General features: G+C 43.4%; 1 protein-coding gene across 1 annotated transcript in view; it reads right to left on the bottom strand.

Moving 5' to 3' along the window:
• Positions 1 to 378: 378 nt before the first annotated feature.
• LOC311102173 (homeobox protein cut-like 1) overlaps positions 379 to 20,484 on the bottom strand; it is a gene marked incomplete at its 3' end in the record, with an annotated part of 130,686 nt that continues 110,580 nt past the window's right edge. Inside the window, exons 22-23 of the mRNA XM_084143421.1 lie at positions 16,510 to 16,786; positions 379 to 835 (exon numbers count right to left, since the gene is read on the bottom strand). Of these exons, the coding sequence (XP_083999547.1) occupies positions 379 to 835; positions 16,510 to 16,786 (734 nt within the window). The remainder of the gene's footprint in view (positions 836 to 16,509; positions 16,787 to 20,484) is intronic.

Raw genomic sequence — 20,484 nt, 5'->3', positions numbered from 1 at the left:
CAGTAAATGGTGGTGTTTGGGGGTACCTGCCAGTAGCTGGTGGTGTTTGTGGGTACCTGCCAGTGGCTGGTGGTGTTTGGGGGTACAGTAGGCCCTGTGGCCAGCAGGACAACTAAGTGCTTTTCTCAGTAACAAAACTAAACTCAGTATTCAGAGCCTAAGATTCCCTCCTTTTTGTCTTCTCAGAGTTCTTCTCCATCTTGGTTTGGCAACCACTTCTTCTCTCCTTTCTCTCAGGAAAGAGACTGGGTATAAAAATGGCCATTAAACTTGGCTTTGGCTGTGCCCTCTTCTGTCCAATAGGAGAAGAATAGGGGGAGGGTCAAAGGGCAAAGGTTGTGAGGTCATGAGAAGGGGTGTGAGGGGGCGGTGGGAGGTTCAGAACTCCCACTCAGAAGGGTCTTCCTTGCCGGCAGCCTTCTCCAGTCTGTGGATGATATTGTTGAGGTTGGCAGCTTTCTTCTTGCGCAGGGTACTGTCCCTGGGGTTCTTAGTCGAGGTTAAGGTGTGACTTGCGGGGGCTGAGAGAGAGAGACCTGCCTCAGGGAGACTGAAGAGGCTGCTGCTGCTGGAGCCCGGCCCGGCCGAGCCTGAGGTAGTGCAGTTTCTCTGGGCAGGGGATCCACCTGACACCCCGGCTTCAACCCCGGCCTCCATGTCCTGGTCCTCAGAGGCCTCTCTGTGCTCCTCTGGCCCTGTAGGCCCACGGTGGCGGCCCTCCATCGTGCCATCGGCCTCTGTCCCGTCACAGCTTTCCCCCTCCCCTGCTTTAGCTGCTGCAGCTGACCCTGCAGCCTGAATCTCCTCTATGAAGAGCTCCCTGCGGATACGAGACCTGGGGAGGGACGGAGAGCAGGGGGGGTTAGACTGACTCCTCAAACACAACTGGACATCATATGTCAAACAGAAGACCCTAAGTAGAAGCAGATTTGAACTAAAACAGTCACCAACTCTACAGTGTCTAATATCACAGCACTAAGGACATCCTAGGATTCACAGCAACAGACATGGTCTAATTAATTAGTCATAGATATGTTACTATCCCACACAGGACTCTTAATTAACATTTTTCACTGGTGCTATCAACTTCAAAAAGTTAGAAACACACACATGCAATTTAGGAGCACCAGAAAAGAAGATGTATTAAATGGATTGCGATGAAGCCTATACTGGGCCTATCTGAATTCTAGCTACTTTTGAAGCACATGTTGTGCCCCAGAAACTAATATGTAACACTGAAAAGACATTGACCTAGTTTATTATAAAAGCTGACATTTTGATTCGAATACCTGTCATTGAAATTACAATGTAATTTGTGGAATATTAGGTTTCTAGATTGTTTAAAATCACTATTTTCCTATTGAGATGCATTACATAGAACATTTTACACAGTCAGGTTTGTGATGACAACATGCAAGAGATTAGTGATGTGCATTTCGGTGAGTCTTTTCGGTGAGTATTTTCGGTGAGCCAGCTCACCTGCCTCCCAAACGGCTCATCGTTCAAAATGCTTAACAATAGACTTAGAACCATGATTTTTGTTGGTGCAACTCTCCAATGTTAAGCCCAAACGGTAGACTACCATTATGTCAGATCGTGAAATGCGCGTTCAAATAAATGTTTTACCTGGCCTTCATTTCAGAAAGCTGGGCGTATGACGGCCGTCACTACTTCACAGGAGAGGCATTTGAACGTAAAAAATTTTTTTTTCTCAGCTAAATGCGTTTTTTTTTACGGGAACTTTTATGTGCCTTAATAACAAACTCATACGTAATCTGTAAATATACATTAAAACGTGAAATCATGAAGCTGTTTAGACCAGGAGACAATACATAATCTTGCCTAGCCATGATTGGTTGAGATAATGAGGGGGCTGGAACATTCACGAGAAATAAAGTCCATTCTAGTCAGCACATCCACTCTTAAAGCTTCTCTGTCAAATGGAACATCATGCTCTCTGCTACTGCGGATATTTACTCAAATGTTAAATCATGGACAACATGCAAAGTGTAACTACAGCTTTCAATAACAGTGTTGCCCTGAAAACCGCTGCTGGTATCTATCGACATAGCTCTGTCTTCTGTGGCTAAAGCTGTCTGGACTGATTGAAGCCGAGTGGGAAGGATTATTTTGAAAGTGTTACAGTCTGCCATGAATCATCATAATCCATACACAGGTAACAGTCTACAGTTAAAATGCCAAGATAGCTACATGTGCATACGTTACTGTCGCAACTGTATCAAAAAGTATGTTTTATTGCTAGTTATATAGCTAGCTAGCTAGACAGTTGCATACAGGTAACATTATAGCCAGCTAGCTGAGCTGGCCAGTTGCATTCTGCTGTTAATGTTGATTGCTGATATGCTAAGCCATGCATGACACGATGATAATCTTTTTCATGTTTGTCAGTTTGTCATGTTTAACTAGCTAGCTACCGAAAATAGCCACTGTGGTGCGAATGCTAATCGATTAGCAAGCTAATCATACCCCATGTTAAGTGATAGGGACACATACTAAGTTGGCTAGCTAGCGAGCCACGATGAAATGATAGCTAAACAGCTAGCTATTGGATTATAGATTGAGGTCATTTTTTTTTTACATGTTCAACTAGCTGGCTAGCTAGATGAATACCATTTACATCTAGCCAGCTGGTAATTATGAAGCTAAATGTTTGCTAAATCTAGCTAATTATCTTGTAGTGTCTACATTACCATTGTTTGGATGGAAGCAGGTTGAGTGTGTGTACACAACATTTTAGTAGAGCTGTAGCAGTCAACAGGCAATAACAAGATATAGGAGATTAATTAATTTCAAATTTTCTGGAATTTGTCTTTCAGCATAAACCTGCTCTCAGCCACCAGTACAAGGAGATGATCGAGGGTGAACAAGCAACACTTCAGGTATTTTGTCTTTGTACTTTGAGCTTATTGCTTGGACTTGGAGGTCAATTAATGTTATTTCTGGTATGCAGGGTTTTAATGTCTAGTTTACAGTGGGGGAAAAAAGTATTTAGTCAGCCACCAATTGTGCAAGTTCTCCCACTTAAAAAGATGAGAGGCGCCTGTAATTTTCATCATAGGTACACGTCAACTATGACAGACAAAATGAGAAAAAAAAATCCAGAAAATCACATTGTAGGATTTTTTATGAATTTATTTGCAAATTATGGTGGAAAATAAGTATTTGGTCAATAACAAAAGTTTCTCAATACTTTGTTATATACCCTTTGTTGGCAATGACACAGGTCAAACGTTTTCTGTAAGTCTTCACAAGGTTTTCACACACTGTTGCTGGTATTTTGGCCCATTCCTTCATGCAGATCTCCTCTAGAGCAGTGATGTTTTGGGGCTGTCGCTGGGCAACACGGACTTTCAACTCCCTCCAAAGATTTTCTATGGGGTTGAGATCTGGAGACTGGCTAGGCCACTCCAGGACCTTGAAATGCTTCTTACGAAGCCACTCCTTCGTTGCCTGGGCGGTGTGTTTGGGATCATTGTCATGCTGAAAGACCCAGCCACGTTTCATCTTCAATGCCCTTGCTGATGGAAGGAGGTTTTCACTCAAAATCTCACGATACATGGCCCCATTCATTCTTTCCTTTACACGGATCAGTCGTCCTGGTCCCTTTGCAGAAAAACAGCCCCAAAGCATGATGTTTCCACCCCCATGCTTCACAGTAGGTATGGTGTTCTTTGGATGCAACTCAGCATTCTTTGTCCTCCAAACACGACGAGTTGAGTTTTTACCAAAAAGTTATATTTTGGTTTCATCTGACCATATGACATTCTCCCAATCCTCTTCTGGATCATCCAAATACACTCTAGCAATCTTCAGACGGGCCTGGACATGTACTGGCTTAAGCAGGGGGACACGTCTGGCACTGCAGGATTTGAGTCCCTGGTGGCGTAGTGTGTTACTGATGGTAGGCTTAGTTACTTTGGTCCCAGCTCTCTGCAGGTCATTCACTAGGTCCCCCCGTGTGGTTCTGGGATTTTTGCTCACCGTTCTTGTGATCATTTTGACCCCACGGGGTGAGATCTTGCGTGGAGCCCCAGATCGAGGGAGATTATCAGTGGTCTTGTATGTCTTCCATTTCCTAATAATTGCTCCCACAGTTGATTTCTTCAAACCAAGCTGCGTACCTATTGCAGATTCAGTCTTCCCAGCCTGGTGCAGGTCTACAATTATAATTAATAATAATAATAATAATAATTGGTCATTTAGCAGACGCTCTTATCCAGAGCGACTTACATGAGCAATTAGGGTTAAGTGCCTTGCTCAAGGGCACATCGACAGATTTTTCACCTAGTCGGCTCGGGGATTAGAACCAGCGACCTTTCGGTTACTGGCACAACGCTCTTACCCACTAAGCTACCTGCCGCCGTACAATTGTGTTTCTGGTGTCCTTTGACAGCTCTTTGGTCTTGGCCATAGTGGAGTTTGGAGTGTGACTGTTTGAGGTTGTGGACAGGTGTCTTTTATACTGATAACAAGTTCAAACAGGTGCCATTAATACAGTTAACGAGTGGAGGACAGAGGAGCCTCTTAAAGAAGAAGTTACAGGTCTGTGAGAGCCAGAAATCTTGCTTGTTTGTAGGTGACCAAATACTTATGTTCCACCATAATTTGCAAATAAATTCATTAAAAATCCTACAATGTGATTTTCTGGATTTTTTCCCCTCAATTTGTCTGTCATAGTTGACGTGTACCTATGATGAAAATTACAGGCCTCTCTCATCTTTTTAAGTGGGAGAACTTGCACAATTGGTGGCTGACTAAATACTTTTTTTCCCCAATGTATGTGTTTGTGTGTTTTTAAAGTGGAACTGACAGCATTTTAGCAACATGACATCTTATTCAAATCTGTTCATACAGTGCATTCGGAAAGTATTCAGATCCATTGACTTTTTCCACATTTTGTTACGTTACAGCCTTATTCTAAAATGGATTAAATAAAAAAAAATCATCAATCTACACACTATACTCCATTATGACAAAGCTAAAACAGGTTTTTAGAAATGTTTGCAAATTTATTAAAAGTATTCAGACCCTTTGCTATGAGACTCGAAATTGAGCTCAGGTGCATCCTGTTTCCATTGATCATCCTTCAGATGTTTCTACAACTTGATTGGTGTCCCCCTGTGGTAAATTCAATTGATTGGACATGATTTGGAAAGGCACACACACTGTCTATATAAGGTCCCACAGTTGACAGTGCATGTCAGAGCAAAAACCAAGCCATGAGGTCGAAGGAATTGTCCGTAGAGCACAGAGGCAGGATTGTGTCGAGGCACAGATCTGGGGAAGGGTTCCAAAACATTTCTGCAGCATTGAACGTCCCCAAGAACACATTGGCCTCCATCATTCTTTAATGGAAGAAGTTTGGAACCACCAAGACTCTTCCTAGAGCTGTCCGCCCGACCAAACTGAGCAATCGGGGGAGAAGGACCTTGGTCAGGGAGGTGACCAAGAACCCGATGGTCACTCTGACAGAGCTCCAGAATTCCTCTGTGGAGATGGGAGAACCTTCCAGGAGGACAACCATCTCTACAGCACTCCACCAATCAAGCCTTTATGGTAGAGTGGCCAGACGGAAGCCACTCCTCAGTAAAAGGCACATGACTGCCCGCTTGGAATTTGCCAAAAGGCACCTAAAGACTCTCAGACCATGAGAAACAAGATTCTCTGGTCTGATGAAACCAAGATTTAACTCTTTGTCCTGAATGCCAAGTGTCACGTCTGGAGGAATCCTGGCACCATCCCTACGGTAAAGCATGGTGGTGGCAGCATCATGCTGTGGGGATGTTTTTTAGCGGCAGGGACTGGGAGACTAGTCAGGATCGAGGGAAAGATGAATGGAGCAAAGTCAGAGAGATCCTTTATGGAAACCTGCTCAAGAGCGCTCAGGACCTCAGACTGGGGTGAAGGTTCACCTTCCAACAGGACAATGATCCTAAGCACACAACAAAGACAACGCAGGAGTGGCTTCGGGGACATGTCTCTGAATGTCCTTGAGTGGCCCAGCCAGAGCCTGGACTTGAACCCCATCGAACATCTCTGGAAGAGATGGGTGGATGTAAGAGGGAACGATGCTAAATGGGCATAAACAAAGAGCAGCACTGTAGCTGTCTTTATTATAAAACAATAGGCTATTTCATTCTGCTAATGGGGGAACTTATAATGTATAATGTTCAGAGAATCCATTTTGGCAATTTGGTGAAAGTATTCCTTTTCTAAATATATGTTTCCCAAGTATTAATGTAAAGCAAGTGTGAAAATAATGTTATCCTAAACGGGATTAAAACGTTCAAAGCCGCATTACTTCCCCATGTTTCATCCAACGGCAGTGTATTATATACCATTTTGAAGCTCTGAGTCTGTACTTTTATTCAATAAAACAACAACAACATAAGACCGAAAAGACATGGTGGGTCACAAATTATTAGATGGTCTACAAAAAAATGACTTTCTTTTCATGCATTGAAAATATCCACGTGGACCAGTTTCACGTGCTCTCCCCACTATTTATTGTTTCTGCAGTCAGGATTCACCCTCTTTAGAGAATTATTTTGTAACTTATCTGCTCTAAAAGCTGTAGTAGCAGTATGCAAAGTAGGGAGCCAAATAAAAGTCTTAAACCGATGCGATTCGGCTCCCGACATTCACCAAAAAGAGCTGTTCGTTCGCGAATGAGCCATCACTAGAAGAGATCTGTCATTCATTCATTGGCACGATATTTGATCTCATGAAGAAGCTGTTTTTTTGGATATAATGGTAAAGTTACCAGGTTGTTTGCTAGCTAGCCAATGAGGTCTGAATTTTATGTAGGCTAATTAACTTGTGAATCTTATGTGAGCTTTACTCAGAAACGCTTTAATTAACTAGCATAGGCCTACTATATTTTTATAGCCTACTGGAGTCATAGAGAGCGACTCTCTCACGTAATTTTTTTTGTGGTTGTTACTGACAAGGAGCAAATGGCTGAGCTCTTTAAAATCACCACTTCGTTAAGTCTGGATTCCTATTTGACTCAGCCATGCCTCCTTGCCCGTCCAACATTTCCTTATCTCCCAGTCCTTCTAATGAGACTAGCCCTGATGCTCCTCCCTCTTTTCCCCCTGCCCCGCTACACAGCTTCTCCCTGCAGGCGGTCACTGGTGCTAAAGAAGCTCCTTAAACTTGACCCAAAAAGAACATCTGGGTCAGATGGTTTAGATCCTATCTTCTTTAGGGTTGCAGCCCCTATCTTCGCCGAGCCTGTCTCTCCTCTCTGGGGAGGTTCCCAGTGCTTGGAAGGCAGCCACGGTGCGTCCTTTATTTAAAGGGGGAGATCAAGCTAATCCTAACTGTTATAGGCCAATTTCTATCTTGTTTATCAAAAGTGTTGGGAAAAACTTGTCAATAATCAACTGACTGGCTTTCTTGATGTCTATAGTATTCTCTCTGGTATGCAATCTGGTTTCCACTCAGGTTATACAGTGAGGGAATTAAGTATTTGATCCCCTGCTGATTTTGTACGTTTGCCCACTGACAAAGACATGATCAGTCTATAATTTTAATGGTAGGTTTATTTGAACAGTGAGACAGAATAACAACAACAAAATCCAGAAAAACGCATGTAAAAAATGTTATAAATTGATTTGCATTTGAATGAGGGAAATAAGTATTTGACCCCTCTGCAAAACATGACTTAGTACTTGGTGTCAAAAAACTTGTTGGCAACCACAGAGGTCAGACGTTTCTTGTAGTTGGCCACCAGGTTTGCACACATCTCAGGAGGGATTTTGTCCCACTCCTCTTTGCAGATCTTCTCCAAGTCATTAAGGTTTCGAGGCTGACGTTTGGCAACTCGAACCTTCAGCTCCCTTCACAGATTTTCTATGGGATTAAGGTCTGGAGACTGGCTAGGCCACTCCAGGACCTTAATGTGCTTCTTCTTGAGCCACTCCTTTGTTGCCTTGGCCGTGTGTTTTGGGTCATTGTCATGCTGGAATACCCATCCACGACCCATTTTCAATGCCCTGGCTGAGGGAAGGAGGTTCTCACCCAAGAATTGATGGTACATGGCCCCATCCATCGTCCCTTTGATGCGGTGAAGTTGTCCTGTCCCCTTTGCAGAAAAACACCCCCAAAGCATAATGTTTCCACCTCCATGTTTGACGGTGGGGATGGTGTTCTTGGGGTCATAGGCAGCATTCCTCCTCCTCCAAACACGGCGAGTTGAGTTGATGCCAAAGAGCTAGATTTTGGTCTCATCTGACCACAACACTTTCACCCAGTTCTCCTCTGAATCATTCAGATGTTCATTGGCAAACTTCAGACGGGCCTGTATATGTGCTTTCTTGAGCAGGGGGACCTTGCGGGCACTGCAGGATTTCAGTCCTTCACGGCGTAGTGTGTTACCAATTGTTTTCTTGGTGACTATGGTCCCAGCTGCCTTGAGATCATTGACTAGATCCTCCTGTGTAGTTCTGGGCTGATTCCTCACCGTTCTCATGATCATTGCAACTCCACGAGGTGAGATCTTGCATGGAGCCCCAGGCCGAGGGAGATTGACAGTAATTTTAATTGCACCAACTGTTGTCACCTTCTGACCAAGCTGCTTGGCGATGGTCTTGTAGCCCATTCCAGCCTTGTGTAGGTCTACAATCTTGTCCCTGACATCCTTGGAGAGCTCTTTGGTCTTGGCCAAGGTGGAGAGTTTGGAATCTGATTGATTGATTGCTTCTGTGGACAGGTGTCTTTTATACAGGTAAAAAGCTGAGATTAGGAGCACTCCCTTTAAGAGTGTGCTCCTAATCTCAACTTGTTACCTGTATAATAATATGCCATTTAATATGCCATTTAGCAGACGCTTTTATCCAAAGCGACTTACAGTCATGCGTGCATACATTTTTGTGTATGGGTGGTCCCGGGGATCGAACCCACTACCTTGGCGTTACAAGCGCCGTGCTCTACCAGCTGAGCTACAGAGGACCACATAGGCAGCATTCCTGGGAGCCAGAAATCTTTCTGATTTAGAGGGGGTCAAATACTTATTTCCCTAATTAAAATGCAAATCAATGTATAACATTTTTGACATGAGTTTTTTTCTGGATTTTTGTTGTTGTTATTCTGTCTCTCACAGTTCAAATAAACCTACCATTAAAATTATAGACACTTTGTCAGTGGGCAAACGTTCAAAATCAGCAGGGGATCAAATACTTTTTTCCCCTCACTGTAGATGTGTCACTGCAACCACTGCCCATGATTCTATGCAATGTTGTACTGCTATTTTTATTGACTTGGCCATAGCTTTTGATACGGTAGACCATTCCATTCTTGTGGGTCGGCTAAGGAGTATTGGCGTCTCTGAGGAGTCTTTGGCCTGGTTTGCTAACTACCTCTCTCAAAGAATGCAACGTGTAAGGTCAGAACATCTGCTGTCTCAGCCACTGCCTGTCACCAAGGGAGTACCCCAAGGCTCGATCCTAGGACCCACACTCTTCTCAATTTATCAACAATATAGCTCAGGCAGTAGGAAGCACTCTCATCCATTTATATGGAGATTAAACCGTTTTATACTCAGCTGGCCCCTCCCCGGATTTTATGTTAAACGTACAAAAAAGCTTTCTTAGTGTCCAACAAGCTTTCTCTGCCCTTACCCTTTGTCTGAACACCTCCAAAACAAAGGTAATGTGGCGCTCTCGAGCGGCTAGATGTTCTTTACCATTCGGCCTTCAGATTTACCACCAATGCTCCATATAGGACACATCACGGCACTCTATATAGTCCACTGTAAACTGGCTATCTCTGTATACCCGTCGCAAGACACATTGGTTGATGCTTATTTATAAAACCCTCTTAGGCCTCACTACCAGCTATCTTAGATACCTAGTGCAGCCCTCATCCTTCACATACAACACCCGTTCTGCCAGTCACATTCTGTTGAAGCTCCCCAAAGCACACACATTACTGGGTCGCTCCTATTTTCAGTTTGCTGCAGCCAGCGACAAAAACGAGCTTGAAAAAACACTCAAACTGGACAGTTTTATGTCTATCTCTACACTCAAAGACTCTATCATGGACACTCTTACTGACAGTTGTGGCTGCTTCGTGTGATGTATTGTTGTCTCTACCTTCTTGCCCTTTGTGCTGTTGTCTGTGCCCAGTAATGTTTGTACCATGTCTTGTGCTGCCACCATGTTGTGCTGCTGCCACCATGTCGTGCTGCTACCACGTTGTGATGTTGTCTTAGGTCTTTATGTAGTGTTGTGGTGTCTCTCTTTATGTAGTGTTGTGGTGTCTCTCTTTATGTAGTGTTGTGGTGTCTCTCTTTATGTAGTGTTGTGGTCTCTCTCTTTATGTAGTGTTGTGGTGTCTCTCTTTATGTAGTGTTGTGGTGTCTCTCTTTATGTAGTGTTGTCTCTCTTTATGTAGTGTTGTGGTGTTTCTCTTTTATGTAGTGTTGTGGTGTCTCTTTATGTAGTGTTGTGGTGTCTCTATGTAGTGTTGTGGTGTCTCTCTTTATGTAGTGTTGTGGTGTCTCTCTTTATGTAGTGTTGTCTCTCTTTATGTAGTGTTGTGGTGTCTCTATGTAGTGTTGTGGTGTCTCTCTTTATGTAGTGTTGTGGTGTCTCTCTTTATGTAGTGTTGTGGTGTCTCTATGTAGTGTTGTGGTGTCTCTCTTTATGTAGTGTTGTGGTGTCTCTCTTTATGTAGTGTTGTGGTGTCTCTTTATGTAGTGTTGTGGTCTCTCTTTATGTAGTGTTGTGGTGTCTCTCTTTATGTAGTGTTGTGGCGTCTCTATGTAGTGTTGTGGTGTCTCTCTTTATGTAGTGTTGTGGTGTCTCTCTTTATGTAGTGTTGTGGTGTCTCTATGTAGTGTTGTGGTGTCTCTCTTTATGTAGTGTTGTGGTGTCTCTCTTTATGTAGTGTTGTGGTGTCTCTTTATGTAGTGTTGTGGTCTCTCTTTATGTAGTGTTGTGGTGTCTCTCTTTATGTAGTGTTGTGGCGTCTCTATGTAGTGTTGTGGTGTCTCTCTTTATGTAGTGTTGTGGTGTCTCTCTTTATGTAGTGTTGTGGTGTCTCTCTTTATGTAGTGTTGTGGTGTCTCTCTTTATGTAGTGTTGTGGTGTCTCTTTATGTAGTGTTATGGTGTCTCTCTTTATGTAGTGTTGTGGTGTCTCTCTTTATGTAGTGTTGTGGTGTCTCTCTTTATGTAGTGTTGTGGTGTCTCTATGTAGTGTTGTGGTGTCTCTCTTTATGTAGTGTTGTGGTGTCTCTCTTTATGTAGTGTTGTGGTGTCTCTCTTTATTCAGTGTTGTGGTGTCTCTCTTTATGTAGTGTTGTGGTGTCTCTCTTTATGTAGTGTTGTGGTGTCTCTCTTTATGTAGTGTTGTGGTGTTTCTCTTTATGTAGTGTTGTGGTGTTTCTCTTTATGTAGTGTTGTGGTGTCTCTCTTTATGTAGTGTTGTGGTGTCTCTCTTTATGTAGTGTTGTGGTGTCTCTCTTTATGTAGTGTTGTGGTGTCTCTCTTTATGTAGTGTTGTGGCGTATCTATGTAGTGTTGTGGTGTCTCTATGTAGTGTTGTGGCGTCTCTCTTTATGTAGTGTTGTGGCGACTCTATGTAGTGTTGTGGTGTCTCTCTTTATGTAGTGTTGTGGCGTCTCTATGTAGTGTTGTGGCGTTTCTCTTTATGTAGTGTTGTGGCGTCTCTCTTTATGTAGTGTTGTGGTGTTTCTCTTTATGTAGTGTTGTGGTGTCTCTATGTAGTGTTGTGGCGTCTCTCTTTATGTAGTGTTGTGGTGTCTCTCTTTATGTAGTGTTGTGGCGTCTCTCTTTATGTAGTGTTGTGGCGTCTCTTATGTAGTGTTGTGGTGTCTCTCTTTATGTAGTGTTGTGGTGTCTCTATGTAGTGTTGTGGCGTCTCTCTTTATGTAGTGTTGTGGTGTCTCTCTTTATGTAGTGTTGTGGCGTCTCTCTTTATGTAGTGTTGTGGTGTCTCTCTTTATGTAGTGTTGTGGCGTCTCTCTTTATGTAGTGTTGTGGTGTCTCTCTTTATGTAGTGTTGTGGCGTCTCTCTTTATGTAGTGTTGTGGTGTCTCTCTTTATGTAGTGTTGTGGTGTCTCTTGTCGTGATGTGTGTTATGTCGTAAAACATTTTTTTTATCCCAGCCCCTGTCCCCGCAGGAGGCCTATTGCCTCTTGGTAGGCCATCATTGTCAATAAGAATTTGTTCTTAATTAACTTGCCTAGTTAAAGGTTAAATAAAATAAAGTAAATAAAAAGGTAACATGACTGTGAAAAAGTGTAAACAAATGGTTAACGACACGCGCGAGTAGTTTTAGAACAGCCCACGACATGGTTTTATGAATGTAAAATGTCCACTCTAGGAAGATAACAATTTTGCTCCGGTAATATGGGACAGATCTTTTGACCTGGTTGGGCTACATGCAAGCCGTTTTCGCCATAGTAATGCTGCTAACGTGACGCTATCGAATATACATAGGGCACTTAGAAACAACGGTACAGCGAAGCCTTATCATTACAACAATTATCATCTGGGAGTTTATTTTCCTAGTGGCACAGGGCTCCCAAAATAAAACTCCTGGTCGCACAGAAAAACATTTTAGTCATTTAGCAGACGCTCTTATTCACATCGATTTACAGATGAGTTCATACATTTTCATACTTTACGTGCTGGTCCCCCGCGGGAATAGAACCCACTACCCTGGCATTGCAAGCACCATGCTCTACCAACTGAGCCACACGGGACAAACCAAATTGGTTGTACTTTAAAGCCCTGATCCCACACCCTAAGCGTAGCCTGATAGTGTAGCGTAGTCTAGTACTGATAGTGTAGCGTAGTCTAGTACTGATAGTGTAGCGTAGCCTAGTACTGATAGTGTAGCGTAGCCTGATAGTGTAGCGTAGTCTAGTACTGATAGTGTAGCGTAGTCTAGTACTGATAGTGTAGCGTAGTCTAGTACTGATAGTGTAGCGTAGTCTAGTACTGATAGTGTAGTGTAGTCTAGTACTGATAGTGTAGCGTAGTCTAGTACTGATAGTGTAGCGTAGTCTAGTACTGATAGTGTAGTGTAGTCTAGTACTGATAGTGTAGTGTAGTCTAGTACTGATAGTGTAGCATAGTCTAGTACTGATAGTGTAGCGTAGCCTGATAGTGTAGCGTAGTCTAGTACTGATAGTGCAGCGTAGTCTAGTACTGATAGTGTATCGTAGTCTAGTACTGATAGTGTAGCGTAGTCTAGTACTGATAGTGTAGCGTAGTCTAGTACTGATAGTGTAGCGTAGTCTAGTACTGATAGTGTAGCGTAGTCTAGTACTGATAGTGTAGCGTAGTCTAGTACTGATAGTGTAGCGTAGTCTAGTACTGATAGTGTAGCGTAGTCTAGTACTGATAGTGTAGCGTAGTCTAGTACTGATAGTGTAGTGTAGTCTAGTACTGATAGTGTAGCGTAGTCTAGTACTGATAGTGTAGTGTAGTCTAGTACTGATAGTGTAGTGTAGTCTAGTACTGATAGTGTAGCGTAGTCTAGTACTGATAGTGTAGTGTAGTCTAGTACTGATAGTGTAGCATAGTCTAGTACTGATAGTGTAGCGTAGCCTGATAGTGTAGCGTAGTCTAGTACTGATAGTGCAGCGTAGTCTAGTACTGATAGTGTATCGTAGTCTAGTACTGATAGTGTAGCGTAGTCTAGTACTGATAGTGTAGCGTAGCCTGATAGTGTAGCGTAGCCTAGTACTGATAGTGTAGCGTAGTCTAGTACTGATAGTGTAGCGTAGCCTGATAGTGCAGCGTAGTCTAGTACTGATAGTGTAGCATAGTCTAGTACTGATAGTGTAGCGTAGTCTAGTACTGATAGTGTAGCGTAGTATAGTACTGATAGTGTAGCGTAGTCTAGTACTGATAGTGTAGTGTAGTCTAGTACTGATAGTGTAGCGTAGTCTAGTACTGATAGTGTAGCGTAGTCTAGTACTGATAGTGTAGTGTAGTCTAGTACTGATAGTGTAGCATAGTCTAGTACTGATAGTGTAGCGTAGTCTAGTACTGATAGTGTAGCGTAGTCTAGTACTGATAGTGTAGCGTAGTCTAGTACTGATAGTGTAGCGTAGTCTAGTACTGATAGTGTAGCGTAGTCTAGTACTGATAGTGTAGCGTAGTCTAGTACTGATAGTGTAGCGTAGTCTAGTACTGATAGTGTAGCGTAGCCTAGTACTGATAGTGTAGCGTAGTCTAGTACTGATAGTGCAGCGTAGTCTAGTACTGATAGTGTAGCGTAGTCTAGTACTGATAGTGTAGCGTAGTCTAGTACTGATAGTGTAGCGTAGTCTAGTACTGATAGTGTAGCGTAGTCTAGTACTGATAGTGTAGTCTAGTACTGATAGTGTAGTGTAGTCTAGTACTGATAGTGTAGTGTAGTCTAGTACTGATAGTGTAGCGTAGTCTAGTACTGATAGTGTAGTGTAGTCTAGTACTGATAGTGTAGCGTAGTCTAGTACTGATAGTGTAGCGTAGTCTAGTACTGATAGTGTAGCGTAGTCTAGTACTGATAGTGTAGCGTAGTCTAGTACTGATAGTGTAGCGTAGCCTGATAGTGTAGCGTAGTCTAGTACTGATAGTGTAGCGTAGTCTAGTACTGATAGTGTAGCGTAGCCTGATAGTGTAGCGTAGTCTAGTACTGATAGTGTAGCGTAGTCTAGTACTGATAGTGTAGCGTAGTCTGATAGTGTAGCGTAGTCTAGTACTGATAGTGTAGCGTAGTCTAGTACTGATAGTGTAGCGTAGTCTAGTACTGATAGTGTAGCGTAGCCTGATAGTGTAGCGTAGTCTAGTACTGATAGTGCAGCGTAGTCTAGTACTGATAGTGTATCGTAGTCTAGTACTGATAGTGTATCGTAGTCTAGTACTGATAGTGTAGCGTAGTCTAGTACTGATAGTGTAGCGTAGTCTAGTACTGATAGTGTATCGTAGTCTAGTACTGATAGTGTAGCGTAGCCTGATAGTGTAGCGTAGTCTAGTACTGATAGTGTAGCGTAGTCTAGTACTGATAGTGTAGCGTAGCCTAGTACTGATAGTGTAGCGTAGCCTGATAGTGTAGCGTAGCCTGATAGTGTAGCGTAGTCTAGTACTGATAGTGTAGCGTAGCCTAGTACTGATAGTGTAGCGTAGCCTGATAGTGTAGCGTAGTCTAGTACTGATAGTGTAGCGTAGTCTAGTACTGATAGTGTAGCGTAGCCTAGTACTGATAGTGTAGCGTAGTCTAGTACTGATAGTGTAGCGTAGTCTAGTACTGATAGTGTAGCGTAGCCTAGTACTGATAGTGTAGCGTAGTCTAGTACTGATAGTGTAGCGTAGTCTAGTACTGATAGTGTAGCGTAGTCTAGTACTGATAGTGTATCGTAGTCTAGTACTGATAGTGTAGTCTAGTACTGATAGTGTAGCGTAGTCTAGTACTGATAGTGTAGCGTAGTCTAGTACTGATAGTGTAGCGTAGCCTGATAGTGTAGCGTAGTCTAGTACTGATAGTGTAGCGTAGCCTGATAGTGTAGCGTAGTCTAGTACTGATAGTGTAGCGTAGCCTGATAGTGTAGCGTAGTCTAGTACTGATAGTGTAGCGTAGTCTAGTACTGATAGTGTAGCGTAGCCTGATAGTGTAGCGTAGTCTAGTATTGATAGTGTAGCGTAGTCTAGTACTGATAGTGTAGCGTAGCCTGATAGTGTAGCGTAGTCTAGTACTGATAGTGTAGTGTAGTCTAGTATTGATAGTGTAGCGTAGCCTGATAGTGTAGCGTAGCCTAGTACTGATAGTGTATCGTAGTCTAGTACTGATAGCGTAGTCTAGTACTGATAGTGTAGCGTAGTCTAGTACTGATAGTGTAGCGTAGTCTAGTACTGATAGTGTAGCGTAGTCTAGTACTGATAGTGTAGCGTAGCCTAGTACTGATAGTGTAGCGTAGTCTAGTACTGATAGTGTAGCGTAGTCTAGTACTGATAGTGTAGCGTAGCCTAGTACTGATAGTGTAGCGTAGCCTAGTACTGATAGTGTAGCGTAGTCTAGTACTGATAGTGTAGCGTAGTCTAGTACTGATAGTGTAGCGTAGCCTAGTACTGATAGTGTAGCGTAGTCTAGTACTGATAGTGTAGCGTAGTCTAGTACTGATAGTGTAGCGTAGTCTAGTACTGATAGTGTAGCGTAGCCTAGTACTGATAGTGTAGCGTAGTCTAGTACTGATAGTGTAGCGTAGTCTAGTACTGATAGTGTAGCGTAGTCTAGTACTGATAGTGTAGCGTAGCCTAGTACTGATAGTGTAGCGTAGTCTAGTACTGATAGTGTAGCGTAGCCTAGTACTGATAGTGTAGCGTAGTCTAGTACTGATAGTGTAGCGTAGTCTAGTACTGATAGTGTAGCGTAGTCTAGTACTGATAGTGTAGCGTAGCCTGATAGTGTAGCGTAGTCTAGTACTGATAGTGTAGCGTAGTCTAGTACTGCAGTGCAGTAACTGACCTGTAGTTGTGGAACCAGTTGATGACGGTGCTGGTCTTGAGGTTGAGCTGGGAGGCCAGCTCCTCAATGGTTTTGGGGGAGGGGTAGGGCTTCTCCTGGTAAGCTCTCTTCAGAGCCTCCTTCTCCTCGGGACCCAGGACCACCCGGATCTTCTTCTGGTACAGCTGAGGAGGCTGCTGGTGCTGGGGGCTGGAGCTCTGGAAGATGTCTGGCCCTGCCAGGCCACCGTCCACAGAATGGCCGTCACTCAGTGAGTTGTGGCGCCTCTTCAGGTAGGCTGGGGAGAGACAGGGAGAGGATGAGATATTGTGGTAGATAAACACAGTGTACTGGTACCAACACCCACTAGGGGGCGGTAATGTCTAACTTTAGCAATACAAGGACAGAGTTAGCCTCTGAAAACACCACAGGCTACAAATGTGCAAATGACAGCATGGATTTTACATTCTTTAATCTCCTACAAAGTACAGGACACACTGACCCGATAAAAGAGAAGAAAACCTCCAACACAACACAAGCCTACAAGGCCATGTCCACGTGTCAGTAGCATTAGCCCACCCAACTACCTCATCCCTATATTGTTATTTAATTTGCTCTTTTGCACCCCAGTATCTCTATTTGCACATAATCTCTTGCACATCTAGCATTCCAGTGTTAATACTATTGTAATTATTCTGCACTATAGCCTATTTATTGCCTTACCTCCATAACTTGCTACATTTGCACACACTGTATATATATTTTCTGTTGTATTTCTGACTTAATGTTTTTTTTTTACCCCATATGTAACTCTGTGTTGTTTTTATTGCACTACTTTGCTTTATCTTGGCCAGGTCGCAGTTGTAAATGAGAACCTGTTCTCAACTGGCTTACCTGGTTAAATAAAGGTGAAAAAAAATAAAAAAAATAATCAGGGTCAAGCTCATGGTTTGTCTGCCTTTCCTCCCAGCTCTGCTATTGGTCAGGTCCCACAGCTCTATTCTGACCTCTGATCAGTGACTAGGGCCAACTTCACCCTGCTGCCTGCGCTCAATGAGCTCCAACATGTGGTTCAGCCTCTCACCTCCAGGCCTGCTGTGGGCATGCTCAGTGTGAGGGGTCATTGTTCATTAACCGCCCGCACAGAGACAGCTGGGGTAGCCAGGCCTGGTCCCAGTAGCAGTAACCTGGTCCAAGATCTGTTTGTGCTTTTGCCTACTCCATTGGCATTGTCAAGCAAATCTTGTTTCACATGACAATTCCATAAGGAGTTGGCAAGAGACCAGAAACAGACTGGTACCCAGGCTATATTAAAGAGACCAGAAACAGACTGGTACCCAGGCTATATTAAAGAGACCAGAAACAGACTGGTACCCAGGCTATATTAAAGAGACCAGAAACAGACTGGTACCCAGGCTATATTAAAGAGACTAGAAACAGACTGGTACCCAGGCTATATTAAAGAGACCAGAAACAGACTGGTACCCAGGCTATATTAAAGAGACTAGAAACAGACTGGTACCCAGGCTATATTAAAGAGACTAGAAACAGACTGGTACCCAGGCTATATTAAAGAGACCAGAAACAGACTGGTACCCAGGCTATATTAAAGAGACCAGAAACAGACTGGTACCCAGGCTATATTAAAGAGACTAGAAACAGACTGGTACCCAGGCTATATTAAAGAGACTAGAAACAGACTGGTACCCAGGCTATATTAAAGAGACCAGAAACAGACTGGTACCCAGGCTATATTAAAGAGACCAGAAACAGACTGGTACCCAGGCTATATTAAAGAGACCAGAAACAGACTGGTACCCAGGCTATATTAAAGAGACCAGAAACAGACTGGTACCCAGGCTATATTAAAGAGACCAGAAACAGACTGGTACCCAGGCTATATTAAAGAGACCAGAAACAGACTGGTACCCAGGCTATATTAAAGAGACCAGAAACAGACTGGTACCCAGGCTATATTAAAGAGACCAGAAACAGACTGGTACCCAGGCTATATTAAAGAGACCAGAAACAGACTGGTACCCAGGCTATATTAAAGAGACCAGAAACAGACTGGTACCCAGGCTATATTAAAGAGACCAGAAACAGACTGGTACCCTGGCTATATTAAAGAGACCAGAAACAGACTGTTACCCAGGCTATATTAAAGAGACCAGAAACAGACTGGTACCCAGGCTATATTAAAGAGACCAGAAACAGACTGGTACCCAGGCTATATTAAAGAGACCAGAAACAGACTGGTACCCTGGCTATATTAAAGAGACCAGAAACAGACTGGTACCCAGGCTATATTAAAGAGACTAGAAACAGACTGGTACCCAGGCTATATTAAAGAGACCAGAAACAGACTGGTACCCAGGCTAAATTAAAGAGACTAGAAACAGACTGGTACCCAGGCTATATTAAAGAGACCAGAAACAGACTGGTACCCAGGCTATATTAAAGAGACCAGAAACAGACTGGTACCCAGGCTATATTAAAGAGACCAGAAACAGACTGGCACCCAGGCTATATTAAAGAGACCAGAAACAGACTGGCACCCAGGCTATATTAAAGAGACCAGAAACAGACTGGTACCCAGGCTATATTAAAGAGACCAGAAACAGACTGGTACCCAGGCTATATTAAAGAGACCAGAAACAGACTGGTACCCAGGCTATATTAAAGAGACCAGAAACAGACTGGTACCCAGGCTATATTAAAGAGACCAGAAACAGACTGGTACCCAGGCTATATTAAAGAGACCAGAAACAGACTGGTACCCAGGCTATATTAAAGAGACTAGAAACAGACTGGTACCCAGGCTATATTAAAGAGACCAGAAACAGACTGGTACCCAGGCTATATTAAAGAGACCAGAAACAGACTGGTACCCAGGCTATATTAAAGAGACTAGAAACAGACTGGTACCCAGGCTATATTAAAGAGACCAGAAACAGACTGGTACCCAGGCTATATTAAAGAGACCAGAAACAGACTGGTACCCAGGCTATATTAAAGAGACTAGAAACAGACTGGTACCCAGGCTATATTAAAGAGACCAGAAACAGACTGGTACCCAGGCTATATTAAAGAGACCAGAAACAGACTGGAACCCAGGCTATATTAAAGAGACCAGAAACAGACTGGTACCCAGGCTATATTAAAGAGACCAGAAACAGACTGGTACCCAGGCTATATTAAAGAGACCAGAAACAGACTGGTACCCAGGCTATATTAAAGAGACCAGAAACAGACTGGTACCCAGGCTATATTAAAGAGACCAGAAACAGACTGGTACCCAGGCTAGAGGACGCCAGGCCTGCTGGCCACATACTGCCTTCTGAAAACACCAGCCACTCTGTGTATTTTAACCCTAACACTAAATAAAGACCAAACAGCTGGTGTCCATGACTTTGCCTCTAGCCATCTATCTTCAGTACAGCCGTGAGAGGAACAGAGCAGTGACGTCCTTCCTACTCTGATAGAAGTGTAAGCTAAATCTAATCAATGCAAGAAAGATCATTACATTTAGACTCAGCGAGATGATGTTGCAACAAATAGCACCGCAGATATTTAGATGAGCACGATGCAAGACTTTACTCTCACACAGTCATACAGAGTATCAGCGCATGTGCAGGGGTGCGCTTCACGTTGCTACAATCTAGTGTCTATGGGACCAGAACAGCAGAGACGTTTAGTGTCTATGGGACCAGAACAGCAGAGACGTTTAGTGTCTATGGGACCAGAACAGCAGAGACGTCTAGTGTCTATGGGACCAGAACAGCAGAGACGTCTAGTGTCTATGGGACCAGAACAGCAGAGACGTCTAGTGTCTATGGGACCAGAACAGCAGAGACGTCTAGTGTCTATGGGACCAGAACAGCAGAGACGTCTAGTGTCTATGGGACCAGAACAGCAGAGACGTTTAGTGTCTATGGGACCAGAACAGCAGAGACGTTTAGTGTCTATGGGACCAGAACAGCAGAGACGTTTAGC

Source organism: Coregonus lavaretus, assembly GCF_964263955.1.
Source record: "Coregonus lavaretus genome assembly, chromosome: 26".
NCBI lineage: Eukaryota > Metazoa > Chordata > Actinopteri > Salmoniformes > Salmonidae > Coregonus > Coregonus lavaretus.
The sequence above is the reverse complement of the archived record's forward strand: the minus strand, read 5'-3'. Positions and strand labels throughout refer to the sequence as shown.